The sequence below is a fragment of the Chironomus tepperi genome, unplaced genomic scaffold, assembly GCF_022539635.2.
Source record: "Chironomus tepperi strain 1889 unplaced genomic scaffold, CSIRO-AGI_Ctep_v1 contig_128, whole genome shotgun sequence".
Taxonomy (NCBI): domain Eukaryota; kingdom Metazoa; phylum Arthropoda; class Insecta; order Diptera; family Chironomidae; genus Chironomus; species Chironomus tepperi.
This window is the reverse complement of record NW_027226250.1, coordinates 421,895-447,017: the sequence shown is the minus strand read 5'-3', so window position 1 is coordinate 447,017 and position 25,123 is coordinate 421,895. Positions and strand designations below refer to the sequence as shown.

The window sequence follows — 25,123 nt, the reverse complement described above, 5'->3', positions numbered from 1 at the left end:
CTAAGGTGCTGCTCATGTCATCATATCAACAGTAAGAACAGTATCCTAAAATTGCCGAGGCGACTGATGCTGATTCAATTTTACGGTAAAAATTGCGATTCGCTGCATTGTACGATTCGGCATGACGGATCTTTTGACCCATTTCTAAGGCCGAAAACTGAAATTCCTTAATTAATTTAAGAAACCCGTACACAACGAGTCGTTTAAAATCAAATCTTGAACCCTTTAATACTAAAATTCATTCTGAACAAATTACACATAACCTACAAGAAAGACTCAAATAAATCATCAATTCCCCCTTTTCCTTTCCATTCCTAAACAACGTAGCAGATTAGGTTTTAGTAAAAAAAGATTAAAACATCTTTGTCTTTCCACATTCTCATCTATTTCTCTCCAAAAACTTATACCTATTGAACAGAACAAGTTACAATATGGATGTGAATTACACAACAAGGTCTATAATACATCTTATTATGTACATGAGTTATTCTCTCTCGGAAGACAAATGAATTGTTGTTATAGCCTATTAAAGAAGAATATGAAAGAATCAGGCAAGGAAGTTTTGTGGTGAAAGCATTAAGAATAAGTAAAAAAGAGTTAATTAAATTCCAATTTATCATTTTAGTGAATTTTATCATCTTTGAATTTACTATTTTGAACTCCTTCATTTATCATTTTTGTGGATGAATGATTCTATATGGTGAGTATATGGATATTTGAGTCAATTTTAGTTCTATTAATTATTTTTATGGTGTAGGATGAGAGCAATGCTGATGTGGAATTGGTTTGAAACTTGATTTTGGATCAGACTAGAGTTAAAATTTACTTTTATATGGTTTTGTAAGTTTCAACTAGTCAAATGGTTTCAGATCGCTTATGAGCAATAATGGCTCTATTCTTGCTTAAATGTAGAATGTAAATGAGTTACTGTAATGTCTTTAGATCATCTCAAAGTAACCAAAATCCTTTAAACTTAGCTAAGAGCTAGTCGAATTTTAACTATATTTCACAATCTATGCAATAATTGGCAAATTAGTTCCTATTGGGAATCGAACCCAAATTCTTACAAATGAGAGAATTTCAGATATCAGATCTGCTACTTTTCCACTATACCACATAGACTTTGCTCTCGTAATGGTAAAATCGCCTCCATTTGGCTCGAAATCCCAGATTACACTTTAATCCGACACCACAGTTACCTAGTTGAGAACTTTAACTTAAATGGCAATAAAAACAAAATTAACACTTTCAAAACTTTTGCAATTTCTATCGTGGTTCTCAACAAAATTACACAACCTTCATTTGAAATCCATTCCGAAGTTGAAACAAACTCAAATTCATTGATAAAATCTACATTTCTTTCATGTAATTTTCCCTTATTAAAGCTACATTAATGTGAAAAGGTTGTTGATAAAAATTGTTTAATTAAGAGTAAAAATGTACGTTTTTCATTTCTTTTATGACACCAATTGGATTTAGTGAATGATTAACAAGTATGGGTGAGCTTATATGTGTGTCAGAATTGCTAGAGTTTTGAGTATGTTTATAGAGTTGTTATCTATGATTTAGGGTTCAGCCAAGAGCCATAGGCTTGAATTTCCTGCATTTTAGGTACGCAGACCTGCAGTTTTCGGCTAAGGTACAGCCTAAGCTGTAGACCTGCATTTTGAAATCATTCGTCCATGTCAATTAATTGATCCTAAATTCTGCCTGCCCTGACTCTGAGGTGGTTTCGGATTTAAAACGAATTCGACATCAAATGTATCAGTCATGTCAGCTTTGTGCCTGATTTTGGATCGATCAACCAACTTTGTGCTATTTGAATGAGTTTTTTGCATCCTCGAAAGTCAGAAAAAATGCGCTAAATATTAAAGAAATTTTTTCTGCTCTACATATTTGCCGTTCATCATTAAACATACACGATACACATGTTGAAATTATTCTTGTGGGGTTGGCATTTCTCTCAATTTTTTTTTGCCTCTTTTTTTCCTATATCACACTTCATTAATTCCAACATCTTTTTTTCCTAACACTTACTAAATAGATAATTAATTCGACAAGTATGCTAGTAGGAGACTCCGGATAGATAGATAGATAAATGAATGAATTCTATTTATGTGACATGATGAAGAAATTTTTAAGGAGTGAGATGCTGGAAATGTGAAATTTATTAGTCGGATACAAACACATATCTTAAATCTCATTAGGAATTGACACTCTCTATCTCTCTCACTGATCATTACGATAATATTCCTTTTTTTTGTATATCCTGACTAGCTTTATTGAGTGATATGTTGGAATTTTCATCCAATGGCTTAGAAAGAATACTTTTTTCACACATGTTTGACGACCTATTAAAAGACAGAGACTTGATATACAAAAAAATCAACTCATGTGGCTCATTGACTTTTTAACGCTTTAAAAAATTCATTAGTTTCTATCGATTTTTCAATCAAGCGACTGTGAAAATTGAAACGGTTTAGAAACTGTTGTTGTTTACTTTTTTTGTGTGTGTCTTCTTTCAGATATTCTCTCTATATCGTGCATGCGGCCTTTATTATGCACAGTTGGGGTTATTTAGTCGATTATAATATAAAAAAGAAGATTTTTATTTACATTTTTTCAACTGTTGAAAAAAGTAAAGTGTTAGACGGCAATTAGGTGATCATTAGACCGCAACATCAACATTTGGAAAAGGGGTTTGGCTTTTGCCTCTCATCACTCCGAGGATATCTTAATCATGAAAATATTATTAATTTGAAAAAGTCTCTTAATTTGATTAATTTAAATTGAAAAATGAAATTGGTTCTATTTTTGAAAGGGGTCATCAGTGTAGCGCATCAAATGTCATTTGATTTTGAGTGTGGGAACGTTCGAAAATTACGTAACGCTTTGTTATAAAATCATGAATCAAAATGTGTGCTCAGTAGCAAAATTTGCAACCATTCTATGCGTCTTGGTGCTCCAAGAGCAGCATGGCGTAGGATGGTGATGAAGGAATGCCAGCTAGACGCCAAAACTGAGAATTTGTACATCTTTGTGAGTCGGCTAGCAATAGAGTCAGATGGAAGTCATTTTGTAGCAACCTAGGCTCCAAGGCGGAGCATGGTTCCAGTAAGTAAAGTAAGTAAGCGTTACGTAATTTACAAACGATCCCCATCCACTATCTAAGCAGCAAAACAAAGGAAAATAGCAACCTGAAAATCAAAAATTTAAATTATATCTGAAAAACTTGCGTTAGTGTGATTTGGTTAGTGATAAAATCTCTCTCTTTCAGTATTCCCATAGCCCATCCACACCATCCATGAAATAGTGCCGAGATACAAGCAGTTACGATGTGCGTTGATGTGTGCTTATTTGAAAGTTATCGAGAATCTAAATGGCTATCAACATGATTCATACCTCTCAGGTGGTTTAATTGACAAGCATCTGAAATTAGAAGAAAAAGATCGAAGATATGTTTCAATGAAAGCCATTTAAATTTTTTGGTTGATTTAAAAAAAAAAATGCAAAAAAATTTTGAATTTTGAGAATTTTTGGTCTAAAAAAAATTATAGAAACAGGCAACATACAACATCAACGACATCTATTTAATAAAATGAATAATAAATGCAATTAAAAAGTATGAGATTAATGAATATTTAAGAGAAATTAATGAATGTGAAATATGTAACGGTAAAAAATTATTTGAATTTTTTAATAAAATGGATACGTTCAATTATGACATCAAGAAGAAGGACATAAACTTAAGAATTGTATAGACATACCGGGATGTCTCGGATTTTGACACTAGCTATTTGTTAAATCATGAGCATTGGCATTGTGTGAATGCTTGTCATATCTGCAGAGAGATAACCATTTGATAGGAATCGAACTCAGGTCTTGACAGACGTAAAGGATTGAATACAGTTACTTAGTATGACTCGGCTACAGACGCCTTACTCTGATAATGACAAATTCTCTTACATATAGCTTAAAGTGTGATGGCGTTAATGCCATCACGGTATCATGTGAGAATGATGATTGTCTATAAAGGTTGATCCAAATTCTAATCACTTCTTACATCACTTCCATATAAAATCCTTTCCTGGATGTCATAACTGAACGATCCCCATAGAAATTATGTTAGTTTGTTAAGATTTCATGCAGAAAGTTTGATTTTTAATTCATAAATTATTCATTAACTTGAAAAAATATTTAAAACTCATTAAAATATCCTCATCCCACTTTCGATATCTAATTCCATTCAAGTCTACCGATAATTTATATTTCCACCTTAATAACCCGTAAAAATCAGAAGTCAAATCAAGCTGAGAAGTCAAAAAAAAAAAATATAAATGATGATTGGAGTTGAAATTTCTAGCACAACAAATGACGAAATAGGAATCATCATAAAAATTCATTCTGAAACAACAACAACAACTCGGTTGAAATGTCGAATGTTCATTAATAACTGTAACATATTTTTCTCATTTCTCATTTCTTTTTCATATAAATCGATTTTGTTGGGAAGGAGAATGAAACAGAAAATATTTTATACGGAATTGAACGGCAGAAAAAGCAGAAGCAGAGGAATATAGCATTAAATTGTACATACATATCTCTGAATTAAGAATAGAAAAAAGCGATTAGTTATCCATTTACAAATAAACTTGTTGTTGCCTGATTATTGCTCTATTGGTATTTTCTCTGGATTCAATTTGCTGTCTAACTTGTGACATTAATTTTGAACATCATAAATTTTTTGTTTACAATTTCAGTGAAATTTTAAATCGTTAATATTTCTATTAATTAGACTCATTTTACTTACGCTTTCGATTTTTGATCTTTTAAATGTCAAAAGTTTAAATTAGGAATTAAGCATATAACAGTAAAAATGGAACGAACTTAAATAACTTATCAGAACCGGGAGACAAGCGAAACTTTTTGAGCTTTGTGTTGATGTCTTAATATTAAGAAATTCGCCCATTAAAGAGATATTGAGTCCAGAGGTAAATTTTTTTGCCTTAATAAACGTCGTTCACCAATAATTTTTTCATTAAATGTTCACATTTTGCTAAACTATTAGTGATCTTTAAAAGAAATTAAGTAAAAACACTTAGAACACCAAGAAAATTGCAAATTTTCTAAATACAAAAATAACGGTTATTTTGTTTTTAAAAATTTCATGCTTCCAAAAGTAAATACCGCACTTTTGATTTGTGAACATTTTTTTCGATTCTAGATCATTGTGATATCTCTGAATTAAGAATAGAAAAAAGCGATTAGTTATCCATTTACAAATAAACTTGTTGTTGTGAGCTCGATTTTCTCTAGATTTTCGATATGGCAAAGGCATTGATTCATGACTAGGATAAGCTAGGAACGAACTATTGAAACCTTTAGGTATTAAGATCATTGAGCTGGACTAGGGCTTGATTGTTCTAATGGTTGTTTATCCAGTGATGGTGCGTCAGACCACTGCATGCTTATAGACCTACAGCTTATTAGGATCAGAACAACTCCCTTGATGGCGCTATTATCTGCTTATTGTCTTTAACCTACAAAGAGAGGCTTTGAGCCGTTTTTCGACTGCATATGATTCGAAAAAAGACAGATAAATAAGTTTCTCCTGCCAAGTGTCGAATCCATGACCACTTGGTCAGTATTAGGTACCGAAGCACGAAACCATTTGCCCACCGAGGCAACTCGACTCACAACGAACTAATATCAACCTTAAATCTCGTACAACACCAATAAATGCGTTAATTCCCACCCGATTCAAAATTCATTTCCTCTCGTCTTCTTTTATAAATTTCACTACAGATTCAGTAAACGCTTTGATAATAGCTTCGGGATAGAAAAATTGCTTTTCAAGGGATAAAATGTGGCGATATATATGTTTGCATCGACGTGTCTGCTCGCGCTCGTTTTTTTTTATTATTAATGAAAAACCGCATTGTTTTCAAAAACCGCGGTTTTGAATTTTCATACAAAAGCATGCTAAAAGAATCCTATTTCAGTTTCAAATTGCTTGATATTTAAAAATATTTATTGACAAACTTTGTTTTATTTTTACCAGTTTGCAATTTCAATTTTCACCATACAAAATTTACTTTTTGTGAATTTTAAATTTTTCCATAGCCAACCGCTTTCATATATCACTAGAAGCTAAAGCAATAAAAAATTCTCCATGACTAATTTATTTGTAGCTCAAATGAAGAACAATAAGAAGTTTTTACTTGATTAGTTTGGTAGCAATGGAAATGGTATTATCTGAGATACTTTTTTTTATTGCTTATTTCTTATGAATAGAATCGAATCAGACTAATCTTTAAATCTATTGATCTTTTGATTATCATTATTATTGTTATTAATATTTTTAATACTATTATTTGGCGTTTTGCTTGCTACTTTCTCGTGATTTTTGACTTCTGTTGAATTTTTCTGTTGTTGTTGTGGGAATTGTGAGAATTAATTTTTTTGAGCTTTAGATTAGCAACTACATGACATGTGGAGTATTTCTTTGGAATTATAAAGAAGGCATAAGTTTTAAATTATTTTAAGCTACAAGTTTAATTTGTTATTTTCCAGTCTATAGAGTGATGTGGATCGATTGTTCAGTGATGGCTCAATTGCTTATAGGTCTAGTACTGCGGTGCTTAATTACTATCATGGTATCTAAATACACTTATAGAATATGCTCGCAAAATTCAGCATGCTAAATTATATTGAATGAGTATACTCATGAGCACGCTTTTTTACGTAAGTATGCTCATTGTTTGCTATGAATAACACATTCAGCCTGCTTCAGACATCGTAACTATGAGTTGTATGCTGTTGTAGAACAACTAATTGCTAAATTGATGTCAAATTTGGCAACCGACTGGTGTAACTCTGACATGATGAGCGGATTCAAATCCAATCTAATATCAAGTCAAAGTCACGCCGATCTGGTTCCGGATTTTAGATCGATTAACCGATTTGTGATATTCGGGATATTTGCACGATAAGAATATTTTGTATTCAGAATGAACTTGGTGCATGCTCCTGAGTGTTTCCGAAATCCGAAATACAATCTAAAAATAGACTTAATTTTGCAGTCCTGTCCAAAAAATGATTTAATTCCCATCTCCAAAAACAAAACTTTCATTCATTCATTCAAACTTATATCATGTCTATCAATACAAGCAGAGTCAAATTAGAAATTCATTAGTGATCATTTCATTATAAAGAAGTGAGAAAGAAGTTGAAGTATACGAGCAGCAGCAGCAACAGCAAAAACATTGATCGATTCAAGAAAAAGGTGATCATTAATCAAATGAATTGAGATCAATGTTTTTTTTACTAGACTTTATACATATTTTTTTCGTAGCGCTCTTTATGCTGAGAATTCACACAGAAGGCAAATGAAAAAAGAAAAAAAAAATCAAATGCCTAGGCAATAAAACTAAATTAATTGTTCATGTTCGCGTAGTGAGGTAAGCAGTCGAGAAAAAGTTGAAACTAATGGGATTTGTCGATAGACTCATAGATAGATGTATATACATATTGAGCTCAAATGGCGCTTAAAAAATTGTGAGAAAGTCTAACGACTCGCGTTTCAATATTCAGATCAATAAAAATTGTTTGATCACACTGATATTGACAAAAAGGAACCTTAAAAGTGCCACACTTTGCTTCTCGTTTAAACGATTCTTTTACATTTTTTACGTCTCGGTTCTCTTTTCGTGTTCTCTATCGACATGATCCGCCTTGTAATTACAAAACGTAAAATAAACGGACTTTTTGTGGATGCTGTAAAAGGAGAAATAATGTAAGTTTGGTGATTTCAATTGTTTCCGCGTGTCTGTGCTTATCTCGAATAGCACAAATCGGTTAATCGATCAAAAATCCAGTCCCAGGTCGGCATGGCTGTGACTTGGTACCTGATTTGGCTTATATGCTGCAGTATGTCAGAGTCATGCCGACCTGGTGTCGGATTGTGGATAATCGACTTGTGCTATTCGGATATGCCTCAAATTCCATTATCAAAATAGCAATCAATGGTCCAAAATTGTATGAGTGAGTATAGGGTGTTATTATGCACAACTGTATCGCAGACTACACATTGAGAATCACTGCATCATACCCAAAACAATTTCACATGTCTTTCTTACTTAGATTCAGCATAAATGAAGAGAATCAGATTTAAATTGATTTTCAATAACCGAAAAAAAAAGTAAATATCTGTTTGACCGTTCCTAACAAAAAAGGCACACATAAAAGAAGTATGAAATGAAGAAAAAGTTAAAAATTTGAAAACTGATTTGATTTCAATGAGAAGGGAGGGACACAGCGAATCTTAATAATACAATGAGAGTAGAATTGAAATCGAAATAAAATAAATATTTTTAATTCAAATCAAATTGGAAATATTACAAGCGTATAGAATCATCATCATCATCGTATTGATGTATTTGCTTTTTTATATTCATCAATTTATGCTATATCATTCCACCGATGAGATTGAGAATAAAGTAAAATAAAAGAAAAAAAGGCACCGCTCGCGGTTTCTCACTCTTGATAAGTTATGAAGACCATGTACATCATGTACATTTCATTTCCAATCTGATTTTGAGTGGTGGGCTGGCAAATTTACTTCTTTTCTTCTTACTTTTTTTTACCTATTGTAGTATTTAAATGGACATGTATCGATCGTGCTCGCTTTGTTTCTGATCTTTTTTTGATGTACTTTGATTCGTGTTAATTTGGTGGACTTAAAGTGAGTGGAAAGGCTTTCTTTAAATGAAATGTATATGACATGCTTTCAGGATATTAAGGTTTTAGCTTATTCTATAGAATTTTAATCTCATACGCATGATATAGTCAATAATTTGCAATCATAAAAACCAACCATGAGAACTCTACAAAATGACTTCAAACTAAATCTTCTTGCAATCCATTTCCAAGAATCATCATCCATAAAAACCTCAATTCAGCTCAATCTCCATTAATTTTCATCAATTACATAAAATTTTATTTCATTCCATTTCGTTTTCATTTCGATTGCAATGCATACACATTTGCCCTCTAAGCATTTGCTTTGAATGCGAATCGAGTTTGGTAGCAAAAAATGTGAGTAGCAAACGAAACAGACAGAGAAACATTCCAAACGTACATTTATTGAAAACAATAATTATTTTATCAAGAGAAGTTAAAAATAATAAAAACAACACAAGTGCAACAGCCAGCAACAACAACAAATAACAGCAATTGCGAATGGAAAAAAAGTTACTTATTGGGTTTACCAGATGACAGAATGTCCGACTTGGCTAATATGCGAAGCTTATTCATTGCATTTTAACTATTGTATGTGCATGTCAGTCCATATGGCAAGTCATGGCTTAAGTGTATAGAATTAAAAGAATGATAATTGACTTCATGTAGAACAACGAAAAATGAGTAGGAAAAATATGTATGAAATATTTTACGGATGTGCGGATATGACGCATTTGGTTATGTAAGGTGATATTTTTAATATGCGGGGTAGAAGGTGGGGAGGGGGTCTATCGAGATATTTCATATAAATTGCATGAAATTTAACTTAAATGGTCTATAAACTTATAATAGAACCCTTGGAATGAAACTGCCAACAGAGACAATACTGCATCTGGCATTGGGGATTGGCAAATGAAGTCAAGCGACAGTGCCAGGTTAAGGTGGCATCAAGGAAATATCATGAATCACAATTGATCTGTACGGCCAGCGATATTCAATTAATATTTAGTGATGAACATCATTAAACGTGATTAGCCGAAGAGCACAAAACCCAAAATGACTCCATTGAGCACACTTTAATTCCTCTATAACAGCTTACTGCGAGTGCATTTAAATGTTTACAAACACACTTATACATTCGTACACAAATTAATAAATCGCACGAAGTAAGGTGCATAGAGCAGCAAGAAGCACCTTTGGGAAATTACATGCGATTGCTATAAGTGCCCTTTGTGTTTTTGTTATGCAGAACTCAATATCATTTTTTATTTGCCATGATGAATGTATTAACAAAGACGAGTTTTACTCATAATTCGAAAATCGTGAAATAAATTTTTTTGTTATTTGTTTGAAAATCAGAATATGGAACTTAACTTGAGTGCCGTATCGATCCGTTGAATATATCTCTTTGGTAAATCCTTCATCAAGTTTGCTACTTAAATATCTCTTGCTTGTTTTCTTTAAATGATCTTTTCTTCTTGTGAAAAAAAAAAGGAAAACGTAACATAACAAAAAAATTTATGCAATTATGGATGTACAAAGGCATCAGAAATATTAAAGGAAAAAAGAAATCGTTTTGCAATTGCGAAAAAAAAATGATCAATAAATCTGCTAAAGCCACACCTCTTCAATTATTTATATACTTTTGTTGTTCAATTTCTCCATCTCTCTCGATTTCAGCTGTTGTACAACACAAAAAAAGTTATTATCTTTCAGCAATTTCTTATTGAATATAAATGAAAAATGAGAAATAAACTGTTTACAATACTTGTAGACATGATTTTAGCTCAAGTTTTGCATAATTAAATGAAATGGCATCATTTTGTCTGAGGATTAGCTGATTGTCTCTGTGGGGCGTTTTGTGATTCTATCTTGAATAGCATGAATCAGTTAATCGATCTAAAATCAGGTTCAGGGTGTCGTGACTCTGACTTGTTGCCTGATATGGTTTAAATCTGACACCATGTCAGAGTCACATCGGCTTGGTACAGGATTTTGGATCAATTCAATGATTTAATTTGACTATTCGGGTATTGAAGGGCACAATTGATTGGTTTAGTCTAAATTCTAGCTAATGAATGTGAAATTAACGAGAATATCAGCCATTTAGAGAAGGTTAACAGGCTCCGTTGAGCAGGACATGTTGTTAGAATACCTATGGAAGCTCCAGTGAGCAAGGTTATTGAGTCTTATTTTGTTGATCGAATAAAAGCACGAAAAAGGCTCAAGAGCTCATGAAAAGAGCTGTTAATAGAGATCCTATGGCATTTAGTATTGGTAATTAACGGACAGAAGTCAGCGATAGAGCCAGCTTTTGAAGACATCCAAAGGAGATCATGGATCGTTACTAAGTTTATAAATATTAAGATTAAGTAGCCTATTATACATACTGCTCTCTACATACCACAATTCATGCAATTCCATCCAAAATCCATTTAAGTAGCTTGCAACTCTTATGTCACTTAACTAATTTTCAAAAATGCGCTTCATGCCCCATCATTTCCACATACTAAATAAGTCTTTAATTCAAAGCTCTTTACAATGTCGAAGAAGAAGAAACAAAGTCTCCTTTTGTGGTGTCTATATTCATGTTTCAATCGTATACATATTTTTTTCACCTAGCATGACCGGTTTATGTGATTTAATAATTTTAATAAGCTCTTTACATGTAAATATTAAGCATTAAAATGCAAACACATGATATTAAATAATTTATGCAATGATATTCAATGCTATGATTGTTGCTCACAAGCTCAATATTTTTTTCTTCTTCTTCTCTCTTTTTTTATTCACCGTTTTATGTTTGCTTGCTATTTTGTCTTTATGAACATAGCGCGTTTTAGCTATTCGGTGTTGATAGAAAGGTGTAAAATTTTATGTTGTGTGAATTAAGGTTGCATGTTTTCTGGATGACTACAAATTCTTCTAAAATCTATATATTGATAATGTTAACCCGGAAGGCATACGGTGTGGAAATGTCCTAGAATGTGACTTTGGATCGATGCAACTCTGCCCGGAGGCTTATTGCCATCGAATCTGACATGAGGCCAGATTTCGTCAATTCCGACCTGAACCAGAAGCTTGCTTAATTTTTGGTCATTCCTACGCAGTGTGAGTTTCGGGTTAATCGCGTTTAGAGACATCAATCCCACATTCCTCCCCAACTTCATCCACTTCTTCTTATTTTTCCTCATTCCATTATTCAATGCCTTTATTTGCACTTCAATTTCACAGCATTTTATCGATACGAAACATATCTATGCAACTATAATTAGATTTCATCTATGATGATTTATTAATCGCAATCGATTGTAAAATAAATAGGTGAAATCACATCAATTTATTGCTCCGTGAGATTTCCGCTTTCATATGACATTTAAAATGAAATTAAAATTGATATCAAGATTGGTATACAATGTACGATTTACAGTTGTATCATATCATTTGAACTTAATAACGCAAATCATAAAATTACAAATGAGAGTGAATGATGAAGAAACAGTAGTAACTACTTTGCATACGTAAATATCCATTTCTGTTCGTTTTTCTTTTATTTCATTTCACTGCACGAATGCACTTTTTCCATTTCTTTGCGATTAGATGTGCTGATGTTTTGAAGGTTTATGGTCATTTTGGATGAGTTTGAGGCATTTTGACTGGCTGTACAGATGGAGTCTTAACATACCAAAACCTAGACAATTTCAATTGCGGCATCATTCGAGCATGCTCATTGTAAGTTAGATAAACAAGATTCTTGACTTAATATCCTTAGATTAGACGTAATTAATGAACTTTAAGGACACAATCACATCCAACTCCAACTCCAATCACTTGAAGTCGCTTTGATCTGCTTTCTAACTTAATTCATTTGCCTATATTAGTCCTAGGGGCAATATCAATTGTATAAACACTCACAAATTATAGCTTGTACTTATTTGCATACATATGAATATTGACTGAGAACAGCAGAAGGCGAATGAATACAGAAATTAAAATATAGTTATATTTGAAGTGAATTCATCACGAATGTAGAAATTTTCTTTGATTCATTTTTTCGCTACTACATTTTAACAGTTAAATATTACTTTTGTATATGCATTTATAGGTGAATGAATGATATAAATGGATGGATTGTATGTGTACGTACACAATTGTGCATTTGAAATAGAAAAACATGTTAAAAGTAATTTTAATGTTATTTGCATGTAAGGAAAATATCCACAAATATCCTGTTGTACACATGCTCTTGTGACTTATGCAAAGGAGGAATGTTGATTTGAGTGCTGCATGCATATCCGATTGAAATCAAATGCATGCCCAATTATTGAATTTTCATCTTATTTAAGCTTTGGTGTTGTGTGGAATTGGGTTAATAAACTTTGAGGTTCTAGTTTTAAGGGGGTGTTGTTGATTTGAAGGAGAGTTGGTATCGGAGTTTCCCACGCGACACACTAATGTAACGTGATACACTACTGTAACGCAACATACTACTACAACGCGACACACTACTCCTATGCGACACTCTACTGTAACGCGACACAATCTCAGGTGTGTCGGGAAAAGTTTGACGAAATACAAAATTTCAGATTTGGTCATTGATAAGCGCACAACACCCGAGCGACACAATACCGCCATGTTGAATGTATTTAAGATGTCATTTGATCATCATCGTCATAATGTGTCGCTCTAGAAGTGTGTCGGCTACTCATAGGGCAACCTGTGTGCCTCGCCACACTTGGAATTGCCACGAACCTAATGTCATGTGCCCACCTCTGGTTTAGAACGTAAAACCTGAAGATATTATGAGAACATTCCTCCAAAAATCCAAGAAATGCGCTACAAAGTTTACAAAATGTTAAATCAATCCAACCGTGATTCTAACAATCGATTGACGTTAGTTTGACATTAAAGCAAACATTCAGCATAAACACAAACACACATCAAGGCATGCTTGTGCGATAGAATGAGAAATATTTATTTCACGTCGAAAGAATATGCATAGAATAATTTTCAAAGTCGTTCAAGTGTAAAAAAAGAACAAGGCCACAAAACAGCAAATTACGCAATAAATAGCCTGAATGTTTTCTTAATGGCTGATAATTGTCAAATAATGGAAATGAGAAAATACAATTTTTTTTGTGGTTTAAAAATTTTACATGCAAAAATTCCGTTTGTGGAACTCCTCAAATTGCTTTTTAATTTTATGTCTTTGCATGTGTGTATTTCCACTATTGAATGAATAAAATTCAGTTACATCCCAGAGATATTAATTATTTTTCAGGGTTGGCAAAATATAATTTTAATATTCCGATACATGCTAATAAATCATCAAGTTAATAAGCATTAATGACGGACTGGACAATTAGATTTACATTTTCTTCGACGCAGAACTTAATCCTCATTTTCAATTAGTTAACATAAAGAGATTACACTCAAAATCTTAATTGAAACAACACGCAAACAACAACTCTGTTACACCTCATGATTCCCATAAAATATATATAGTCAAGATGTGAAAATTAATTACAATCTATTCATAATTTTTATCTCAGTATTTTTCAATTTTCGCTTATTTTATTTAAATAGTAAAATGCTGCAAATTTATATTTGAGTGAGATTCATTCACAGAGAAACAGTCAGTGAGACAGAAGTGAAAAGGGATCCGAGGAGCACAATGTGGTGAAACGAATGCGCCGGTTCATCGATAACAAGGTCGAAATCTGTCGTCATGGTACTTTTAGGCCCTAACATGCATAGAGCATGCTCTCGAGAGCTTGTTTGCCTTAAATATACTTAACAAGCATGCTCGTGAGTGTTGCTCTCAGTCTTATCTGCTCTTGAGAGTACGTTCTTGGTCTGCCTAGAAGACTGGCAGATGGCAATTCCCATTTTGCAGTAAATACGGCGGGTTATTAACTTGGTCGTGCCCTAACCAAACACCATGTACTGCTCGGGACAGATAGAGAAAAAAAATTGCAATTAATTGTTGTATTTTGTTGCTTCTGCAACACTGACTGTGCACTTGTAATTAATTTTTAATGGCACAGCACGAAAACAAAGATAAATCATTCAGATAATTTGAAAAAATTAATCAGTTTTAGTTGGCAGATTGTCATACATGTCAAGTTTGCTTTGGGCACTGATGGTGATCCTTGATTTAAAGTTTTTCATTAACAATGCATTAAAGTCAACTTAAAGTGACCTAAACCTATGATTTATAGAGTAGAAATAGGTTTCTTTGATGATATTTATGGCTGGTTTTCTAATAATCATATTTTAATGGAACTATCTTCAATGCTAATAGTTCTAAGATCCCAAGAGCTTTTAGTTTGCTGCTGGACTCACATCTGTTTAGAGAAAGTAATACGATGCATATCTAATGATATGATTAATGATTTGGAAGATGACAACGAATTGATCTTATCTGGCCTCAAACTCATGAATACTAAACCTTTGCGCCATCCACCAAATTTAAGCTCACAGGTTCAGTAAACTTAAAATATTCATAGCTCACCATAATCAAGATATCGTTCATCTAATCATCAAAACTTCAAAGTTGATGATCATTCCTTAAAATTAACTCATCCTTTTTTTGTTCAGAATATTGTATAAAATGTTGAAAAGAACCGCGTACGCTGACCCTCATGATGTATTTAATATTCAACTGCTTTTTAACACAAAAAGTTGCACACAAAAAAAGTATCAAGAGATGAATTTTGAACAAAAAAAGTTAAATATTTCTAACAAAACGTTTAAAAAAGTGGTGAATTTGATGAAAAAACAAAACAAAAAATTGTGTGCAGCATAATGCATGAAATAGTTTTTCTCACTGTTCATTTACTCAGTACTAAAGAAAAATATGAAAAATAAATAAAAGAGAACAACTTTTTCAGTATAAAACAGAATAGAATAATGCACAGTGTTTGAATTATTATTGTGCATTTTTATAAATATTTTTCTTTGACCGCTGACCAAATTGTTTATTCAGTCGTCGACAGGGATCTGCGTGTGTATATGCAATGTTGTTTTGTCACAGAGATGCACATCTAACCGCATTGCATTTTAACATTGACATCATGATCATCATGATGACTTTATACAAATTAAAATGTCATGCGGGGCATAATTTTTTTTTGTAGTTTGTGTATGCAAACAATACGCACATATGAGTGATGAATTGCGTATGCACTCGTCATCGGTCATTCAAATCGGTCCATCATGATAAAAGGCAGTAATGATGATATTATTTTCGTGTTTATGTTTGTTATAGGTGGTTGGAAAGCATGGAAGAAGTGGCATATATGGATATGAAAATTTTAGGAACATCACCTCCTTAAAGGTGCATCCATAGGATTCATAAGCATCAGAAGTGATCGAATTAAATCCCCATGAAACCATAAAATGGATATATATGAAAAATCAGTTGAAAATTGTAAATTTTAACCAATATAATAAATATTTTCCCCATTAATCCCCTTTTTGAAGTCAATAGTCCACGGTAAATACAATGAATTTATTTTAATTAATTGCTGCCATCAAACATTTACATTTTCATCATAAAGTCCGGTACGTGCCGATGCAAATAATAATAATAAAAGTATATATATACATTTTTGTTCATTTCATCAATCAAAAGAGATACAATTTACCATGGGACAATATGCATAAGTGCATCTGTCTATAAATTCATATGCATATATATGACTGAGTTGTTCAGTAACGGTTTTATTGGCAATAACTACAATTTAATTTACTTGCGCTACCATTATTATTAATGCTTTATAATTACAGTCACAATATGCCATGGACATTCATAATATAATATGATTTTACACACGACTGTGATGATGATGATGACGATGACAATATTTATTGTCCTTTATGTATTGAAATTTTTTTTTAGTGGATTCAAAATTAAAAAATTTTTGATGAGTGAAAAGCGATGATTTTATATGATTATTTTGAGTTTTGGTGATCAGACGATAGAGTGCAGACCATAGTTGGTAGGACTTTGGGGATCCAGATTCCAAAAGTTCACAAATGCACTTCAGCTGAGTCTTCCATATTAGGGTTCTGCCAACTCTGGTGTTCATTAAAAATTGTAAGCCTTCAGACACAAAACGCTGACATGTTCCTTGGACGAATTTTTTGATTCAACCGAAAACTGCAGTTCTGCGTATTTAAAATGCAGGAAACACAGGCGTGCTGTTCTTGGTCAAACCCTATTATAGACCAATCATGCTTTGGAACTACGTTTGAATCTCGCATTTGGAAATTAAAGGTTTCTGTTTAAGAAGGCTAGGTTCCATGACTACCATGATTTGTGTCTCTTTTAATGCTTTAGAGTATCATTTACAACACATAATTATACTATAAGGCTGCCTTTGCCTAGTTTATGTCGCTCTCATGGTCTCAATGAATCAAGGAATGTATGAGAAGTCATCAACAATTTCAGACTGTCCTAGCTACACCCAAACTCTTATATAAATCGCTTTAACGGCAATTGTAGCTTCCTATTTGTTAAAAAATAATATTTGTTTCCAATTACTCAACAAATTGCAACAATACTCTTCATGGCATTGAGAGATGAAAAATTTGTTTTATTTATTTTACAATAACAATATTCATAATATTCATAATGGACACTCGATTCATGCAACTATATTGCCGAATCGAAAATTGAGTTGTCCAGAAAATATTTTATTTTTCACAAAAAATACAAACATTTTGTGTACCATCCCGAACCAGCATAAATTGCAGCATTTAATTTTATCTCAATTATAATATTGAGTTGTCGTGTTATGTGGCTTTCCTTCTCATTCCTATACACATGGCTTATGCCATCGAATGCAATATTCTACATGGAAAAAGTATATTTATTTTGTAGATGCATATAAAAGAGAGATGAAATGCATAAATGCGATTCGTTTACAATGGCAAATTGCCTTTTCAGGTTCTTCCTGCATTAAACAAATATTTAATTTTTGCTGACTGCAATTTGGCAATTGTTGGCCATTCTCATTCTATGTATATATATATTTTATATGTCCAATGGCAAAACAATGGACACTTCTTGTCATATGTTGGAACTTAATATTTTTAATGCAATCATGTTGATGTATGGACTGCAGTAGAGATGTGGACAATTTTTATTTTGGGTACGATAAAAGTTTTTTGGATATGGAACTTCATTTGCATCCATAGACATGTCTTTTTGTTGGAAATTTAATCAGAAATTTCGGATAGGATGGACTTATTGAATTAGGTTTTGACATTTATTCATGCCACTATAATTATTCAGTCTCATGACATCTAAATCTTTTCAATAATTCAAATTAAATTCAATAAAGTCATACAATTATCACTGATAATTATCAAGGTGAGAACCTCCACAATCAAACTTAAAATTATATAAATTATATTGTTAATCAAACAATTTTATATACAAAGTAACGCAATACAGACTGCACAGTAATGTCCATTGCTTACACAATATTTTATTTTCTGTCTTGTGATAATATTCCGTTTCTAAATCAAAACCGATTAAGTGCCGACAAGCGTCTCTATGTAATTAAATTAATGGAAAAAACTAATAGCCAACATGCTAATTCTATCAATTTATTAAATATTCAATAATTATTATCTCTATTCGATATTATTAGCGCGTGGTTAGGACGTGTAAATTGGTGTTGTTGGCGTTTTGACTAGGAATTGGATTTGAGATTTTGATAATTTTTGAGATTGGGTTGGTTGTGATTTATAAAGATTACATGAGGGGATAGAAAACCTTTAGAACTGGAAATTAAGTAAACCATTAGACACTTTGTGACTTATTTGGATTATTGTTGAGAATATTATAAGTTTTAGGACAGCACTTCAAAGACAGCGAAAAAGCAACAGTGGCATATTAGTTAGAGTGTCAGCCTATCGACCCTAACGAGCCGGGTTTGATCTTCCAGGGAATATCTAGACGAATTTGGGTGTTTTTTTTCTCTGTTTCTAGTCAAACCAATTATGTCATGTCATAGCAAAGAGGTAGGACTTTGTGAGATCCGAATCAGAGGGCCTATTGCATCAAAGTTAAATCAAACTCAGAGATATTTCATGCTGGTACATGATTTTTCTACATATATTTGCGTTTTAGGTCAATATTCAGTAGTAGAGTTTTAAAACAGCGGGAACGGAACGAGAATTTGTGTAAATTTTACGTTCAGTTCCTTCTTGCCTTCCAAAAATCCTGCGAGACAGGGAAATCGTGAAAACCTTTTCGATACTTGAGTACCCAATAATTAAGGAGTATCCTACAATTTCCTCACGCTCAACATTTAGTACTAGAATTCAGTTAACAACTTTAAGCCTTCCCTATAAATTGAAAACTGCGTCAAAAAGGTTCAAATCATTTAAGTAACAAATTTCCAACTTGTATCTCTTTATTTAATTTCTCATATGCTTATATGCTTTATTTTTATCGAGGCGCAATCGATTATTTAAAATAGTAAAGTGAATGATTTTTATCAAGTGTTATAAGCAGGCAGGTTAAGTCATAAACAGGCAGCAAATATATTACATATATATGAAATAAAAAAAGTAAAAAAGTAATATTATTATAGTAAAAATGGGTGGGTCCGAATGATGTCGAGAGGAGTGAGTGAGAGAGAGATAGAGAATAAAAATAAAAATGTGAACTGAAATCAAATAAACGTAAATTTACTTGAAAATAAGTGCACTTAATTAGCATACATATTGAAAAGTAATTTGAAACACAATTGTATTTAATTGCCCATAAAATTATGAGCCATCATCATACACATGTACAATGTACTCACAAATCGATACGGTAAGGCCGCCCGGGCAATTGTAATGGATATACATACATGCATTGATATTGAATGGAATGATTTTTTTTTATATATTCTGGTATATGTTGTTCCATTTGCGGGGGGGAAACCGCACTTAGATATCGTTTTACACCAGCCAACATAATAATGATGTTGGAAATTACATTAAATTTAGATTTGCAGGAATAACAAAAATTGCTCATGAGCATTTAAGGGATTAGTAGGTAAATAAACAGGGAAATTATTATTGTACAGGAATTACAAGTGTGGAGCAAGCGAACCCACACAAAACGATCAGATTTCTTTTAATATTGACGACCACCGTGATTTAATTCTTTTCTGTATTATTATTATACTTTTATTCATTCATTTCATCTTGTTCAGCCACAAAACACATTAAAAATAACAGTGAGCCACCACAAAACGGCTGCTACTTTTACTGCTACTGATGCTTTTGAAAAGGAATTTCACCAAATGATGATGATCATCATCGCGGTTTTACATTTCTTTTTCATTTGTTTTCGTTCTCATGATTTTAAATGCTTTATATATTTTGCAATTGCTCATATGCATCTGGAAATCTGTATTTATCTTCAATTTTCATACAATCACCATTTTCCTCACAAACAACTTGTTAACATGAAACCATTGAATTGGCTATGAATGCTGGAATAAGTTTGGAGGTATTCAATGGTTTCGGGTATAATTGAGGAGTTGCTTTGTTGAATGATGCGTCAAGTGTTCGGGTTGGAGGGGGTTTAAGATGAAGAAGACTCGATTATGCACAGTAAAATGGACTATGGTCAGGAATTAGAGGGTCTTGTAAAGATCAAAATTCTATTCAATCCAAGAATAAGATTTAGATAGGCACTTAGTATTGTAAATTGGCAGACGAAAACCAGCGATAGAACCAACTTTAAAGGCGTCATCTGAGAGAGGTTACGGATCACAATTTATCTGTACGATCAACGAAGTAAGTAAGTAAGGAAACGTATATTTGTGGATTAACATCATTTATAAAGGGTTTCTAAGCCCAAGTGACACAAAACATGAAGAGGAATTCAAATGGAGTTAATAGGAATTCCAGATGGACTCTAAAATGCATGTGGCTTCCAAATGGAGCCTTGTATCTCACTGAATAGCTATGTGTAGGTATGGATCTCTCCAACAAACAAAGAGCCTGTTTTATGGTACAGCTATACAACTACGGTCCCTAAAAGTGTTATTTTTCTCTGTTAGGGTCTGCAGCTTGAAATTCTTAATAAACTGCCTACAATCGAGTTATGGACGCAAATCATGCTAATAATTTTCATCTTTTCTACAATTTCAGTTTATTTTTCCATTTATTCTATGAGTATGTGTACTTATTATTTAAATCGAGCATATTTTTAATTATATGAAGCTCCACATACAATTTTTAATCTCTTTCGTCATGCTCGAGTATTTTAGTTTACCTTCTCATAGCAATTAGCTCATCATATAATATAAGATCATGATTTATTTGTTTCTTGTCTATTTACTTTGTACTGTTTGAATTATTATTGTATGAAGGTACACTTACATCTCGTACTTTATATTATTCTGATGTGATCTTTGTTGTTAGTTATATTTTAATTTATTAATAGTCAGTTATGAAGATCTTCTTCTTCCTTTCCTTTTTTTCTTATATTGTAGATGAAATAAAGACTTCATTAAAATAGAAATTGAAAACAAAAAAGAGATGTGGCTGGTGTGCATTTTTGAGGTGTAATTTGCATATGAAATTATAAACAGAAAGAATTCATTCCACACATCACATGCAGTTTGATGTGAACGGGCAAACCAGAGAAAAATGAAAGAAGTCATGATGCAGAGTTGGTTTTTTGGAACATTTAGCTTTGGCGGAATAGGACAAAGTGTTCGCTAGGGCATCGACACGTCGTTAAATTGACTATAAACGTGAAGATTTCCTGACGGCAATGTGACGGCTGCTTTTGACTATTTTGATGGCTACTGGTTTGGGATGATTTGTCATTTGCCTTCTGTTAAAGCCAGTGCTCCTCAAATTATGCTCCGCTACGCAAAACTGTGTTGCAACTTGACCTCAGGTATATCATGAAGTCAAAGTAGCCTTCATGGTGCCCTAACGGCCACGTTGGGATGCTCTGGATACAAAAAACGCATAAAATTTCAAATATTTTGTATGAATTTCTATAAAATACCTTTTGTGCGTCAAGCATGCGAGAATCACAAAATTTGGTTGTTTTCACCAAGTAGTTGCCACTTGATTCTAAATATTCTGCCGTCTCGTCGCAGTAACGACAACATTTCAATACGTGGCGATCGGGCGTGAGTATTCTATCGATTCTAACCTGAAATCAGCCACCAACTCTGCATCTTATTCTTTCATAATTTTTTCATGATGCATTCCATACGGCAATGATGAGAACGGTGATGATCATCATCGTTTAAAGATTAATATTTGCAACAAACAGCAAAATTGAGTTATTATTAATTGAATAAGTTTATAAACATAAGAAATACAAAATGATTGAAAAGCAGTAATTTTCTACTTGCACGATTTTTATATTTTATATTAAATATATTTCCATCTCTCTCACTAGTTTGGCCATTTGTCGTTTAATATTTGACTTTAAATTGGAATGATTTTAAGCATTTTTTGAAGGTTTCCATGTGAAAATTGAATTTGCGAAATTATTTGAAATTTTTAATCTAAAATGTTAAACAATTTTATGTCTAAATTGAATGCAATAGTGCAATTACGATTGAGATTGAGGAAATGTTCAATTGCATTTTTATCAATTTTAAATTTATTTTTTAAAAATCTGATTTTGATCTAATTACAAGCTAATTTATGTTCATTTTCACACCATAGATAAGATCATTGATCGCAGTGCCGATTTTGCTTTAAAACAAGCTCAATTTCATATTCTAAACTCTAAACTAATAATGACATCAAATTTGATGAAAATCTCGCTTGTGAATGACATAAAATTTAATAGAATAATTCAAATTTCCTGACATAAAAACTAATAAAAAGTTGATGAAATATTTTGTGAATTAAAAAATAATTATTAATAATTAGAATGAAATTAAAATTGTAATTAGAATTTAAAAATGTCTAAAAATATTAAACGAACATTCAAAACTGATTAATTTTTGCAATAATGCATATCAAATCGCATGTCTCTATATACAGCTTAATTAACATTATCAATTATTTTTTAAAAAGTCACAAAATAACATTCACTCATGAGAATACAAGCATTTAATTTTTTAAATAAATGGAAGCAAATCAAAAACCGTTCACAGTTATTCATTTATTTTAGCTCTTCATTCCGCTTAATCAAATCGCTTTAATTTACTTAATTCACGATTATTAATTTTTTTCCTTTCACCGCATCATTTAATTTTTTTCAGCTTCTTCTTCGACATCGTTGCTATTGGCATCGATTAATTTCTATGTTATGCTAGTATAAGCATAATTTTTAGACTTTTTTCTAGTGCTGCGTTTGCACACATACAAGCGTGTATGAATAATATTTAATGAAAATCATGAAAAATTCTGAATTTGAAGAATTGAAATTTAATAGATTTGAAATTTGCAGACGAATTTTGAATTCTGAAATCAGAATTTTTTAGACATAAAATTGAAAAATATTGAAATTTGCAGACAAAAAAATAAAAACTTGACGGATTTATCAATGTGATATTTTGATGATGATGCATAAACTATATCAATAAGTCAAAAGCGCAAACTCAAAAAATTTAGAAGCGTTTAAAGACAAAAAAAAATTTAAGAAATTTTAAACAAAATCATTCATTATAAAATGCCAGAAAGAGCACTAAGGAGATTAAAGCTGTCCAAATTTTATGTGAATTTTGTGGTTTTTTCTTTTAGTTTTAATTTATGATTCAGCTATTATTGTTGCTAATAAAGTTAAATTTCAAAGTTATTCAAATTTAAATTCTTATTTTAAAACTTAAAAAAATTTAAATTTCTATTTAAAAATTAATAAATTTATCAAAAACCACTCCACAAAAATGTGCACAATTTTTAAAAAAGAACCAAACAAAAAAAGAATCCACAAATAAAAAATGCAACAAAAATTTCCGCATACCTGGCAGTTGTGCAATCCCTGTACAAGATGTCGAAGTCCTTACATGCTAATAATTTACATCGATTAACACCGGGTTGAATTGCACCGAGTCCACGTAAAATTCTCACTTGTTCAACATTACATACTAATGGCACAATATCTAGTCGCTTCAATTTTGTATAAACAGTATGAAGTCCACCGACAAGATGCTTAAGGAATAACTCAAATGCTTGCGGTAGACATAACATTGTCTCGCCCTGAATTATGAATGCAGCAACTTTTTGTCCACGATAGTCAACTAATTTACATTCGTTTGCTGTTGGATCGGAACTGCTTATTGGTGGTGGACTATTGTATGAACGTGGCGGTGCATGATGATGTGCGACAGCCATAAGATCAAGTGGACTAGCATGATGCATAAATGAATTCAAAAGTCCCAAACCATGTGGTGGCAAATGCGATAAACTTTGTGCCATTCGTGTTTGTATACCCATCAAATTACTTGGCGTTGACACTTGTGGTGGACTTAATGGATGTGGCATCGGAAGCATTTGAGGGCCACCACTTGTGAGTGGACTATGCGGTCCATCACGTAAAGTTCTTAAATCTCTATGAGAAAATGGCATTGGTGAGCCAGGCGTTGGTGTTCTCGTTTTATCATGTGAATTTGGACGCGAACTATGATGTCCTGAGTCATTACGATGCGGCGAGCGACTTCGCATATTATGTACTGATTCGTTTGACGATGCAATACTATGATCACTTGTTGTCGATAGCGAATCCATCGCTGAATCCATACTCATAATAACTTTTAAATGTTTTTAAACTGTTTTTAATTTTCTTTTTTTTTGCACAAATTAGATTTTTTTATGATTTAAGTTTTAATTCATTCTGTAGATTATATGAAAAAATAAGTAAATTTGAAATTGAAAATAAGCTTTAATTTTTAAAGAAAATTGGCAAATGCCGTTGCTATTTTGCCGTTAAAGTTTTAATAAAACCAAGCCATTTATGAAAATGGCCAAAAATTGTTTGTTCAACTGTTTTAATTATTGTATCTTATAGCTTTATATTCACAGAATAGTTTGCACAAATTATTTTAATTTTTTGCACTCAAAAAAATATTTAAAAATTTCACAATAAATTGTTTTTTATTCAAAAAATTTCTTTTTTTGCACACAAAAATTCATCAAAAAAGTTTCAATTTTATTTCACACAGAAAAATTTTTCCGATTAGAATTCATTTCGTGGTTGAAAAAATAATTTTTTCCATAACGATCAATCGAAGAATTGTTCAATAAAAATGTTTTTTTATTCCAGCATTCTCATGAATAAAAATGCAGCGCGCAAAAAAAAATTTTTGTTCTCCTCGAACCGAACCGAACACGACACAAACTGCGATTGCAATACTCAATACGAATTGAAAATTGAAATGAAAGAAAAAAA

At 32.1% G+C, this 25,123-nt stretch overlaps 1 protein-coding gene across 3 annotated transcripts in view; it reads right to left on the bottom strand.

The window, feature by feature from the left end:
- Positions 1 to 24,519, bottom strand: part of dac (dachshund family transcription factor) — an 82,696-nt gene extending 58,177 nt beyond the window's left edge. For 2 of the 3 annotated variants that reach the window (XM_070636467.1, XM_070636468.1), the window contains exons 1-2: positions 23,699 to 24,519; positions 3,403 to 3,429 (exon numbers count right to left, since the gene is read on the bottom strand). In XM_070636467.1, the coding sequence (XP_070492568.1) occupies positions 3,403 to 3,429; positions 23,699 to 24,480 (809 nt within the window). In that variant the 5' untranslated portion in view covers positions 24,481 to 24,519. The remainder of the gene's footprint in view (positions 1 to 3,402; positions 3,430 to 23,698) is intronic. The other variant, XM_070636469.1, reaches the window with a different exon arrangement.
- Between the last annotated feature and the right edge of the window lie 604 nt (positions 24,520 to 25,123).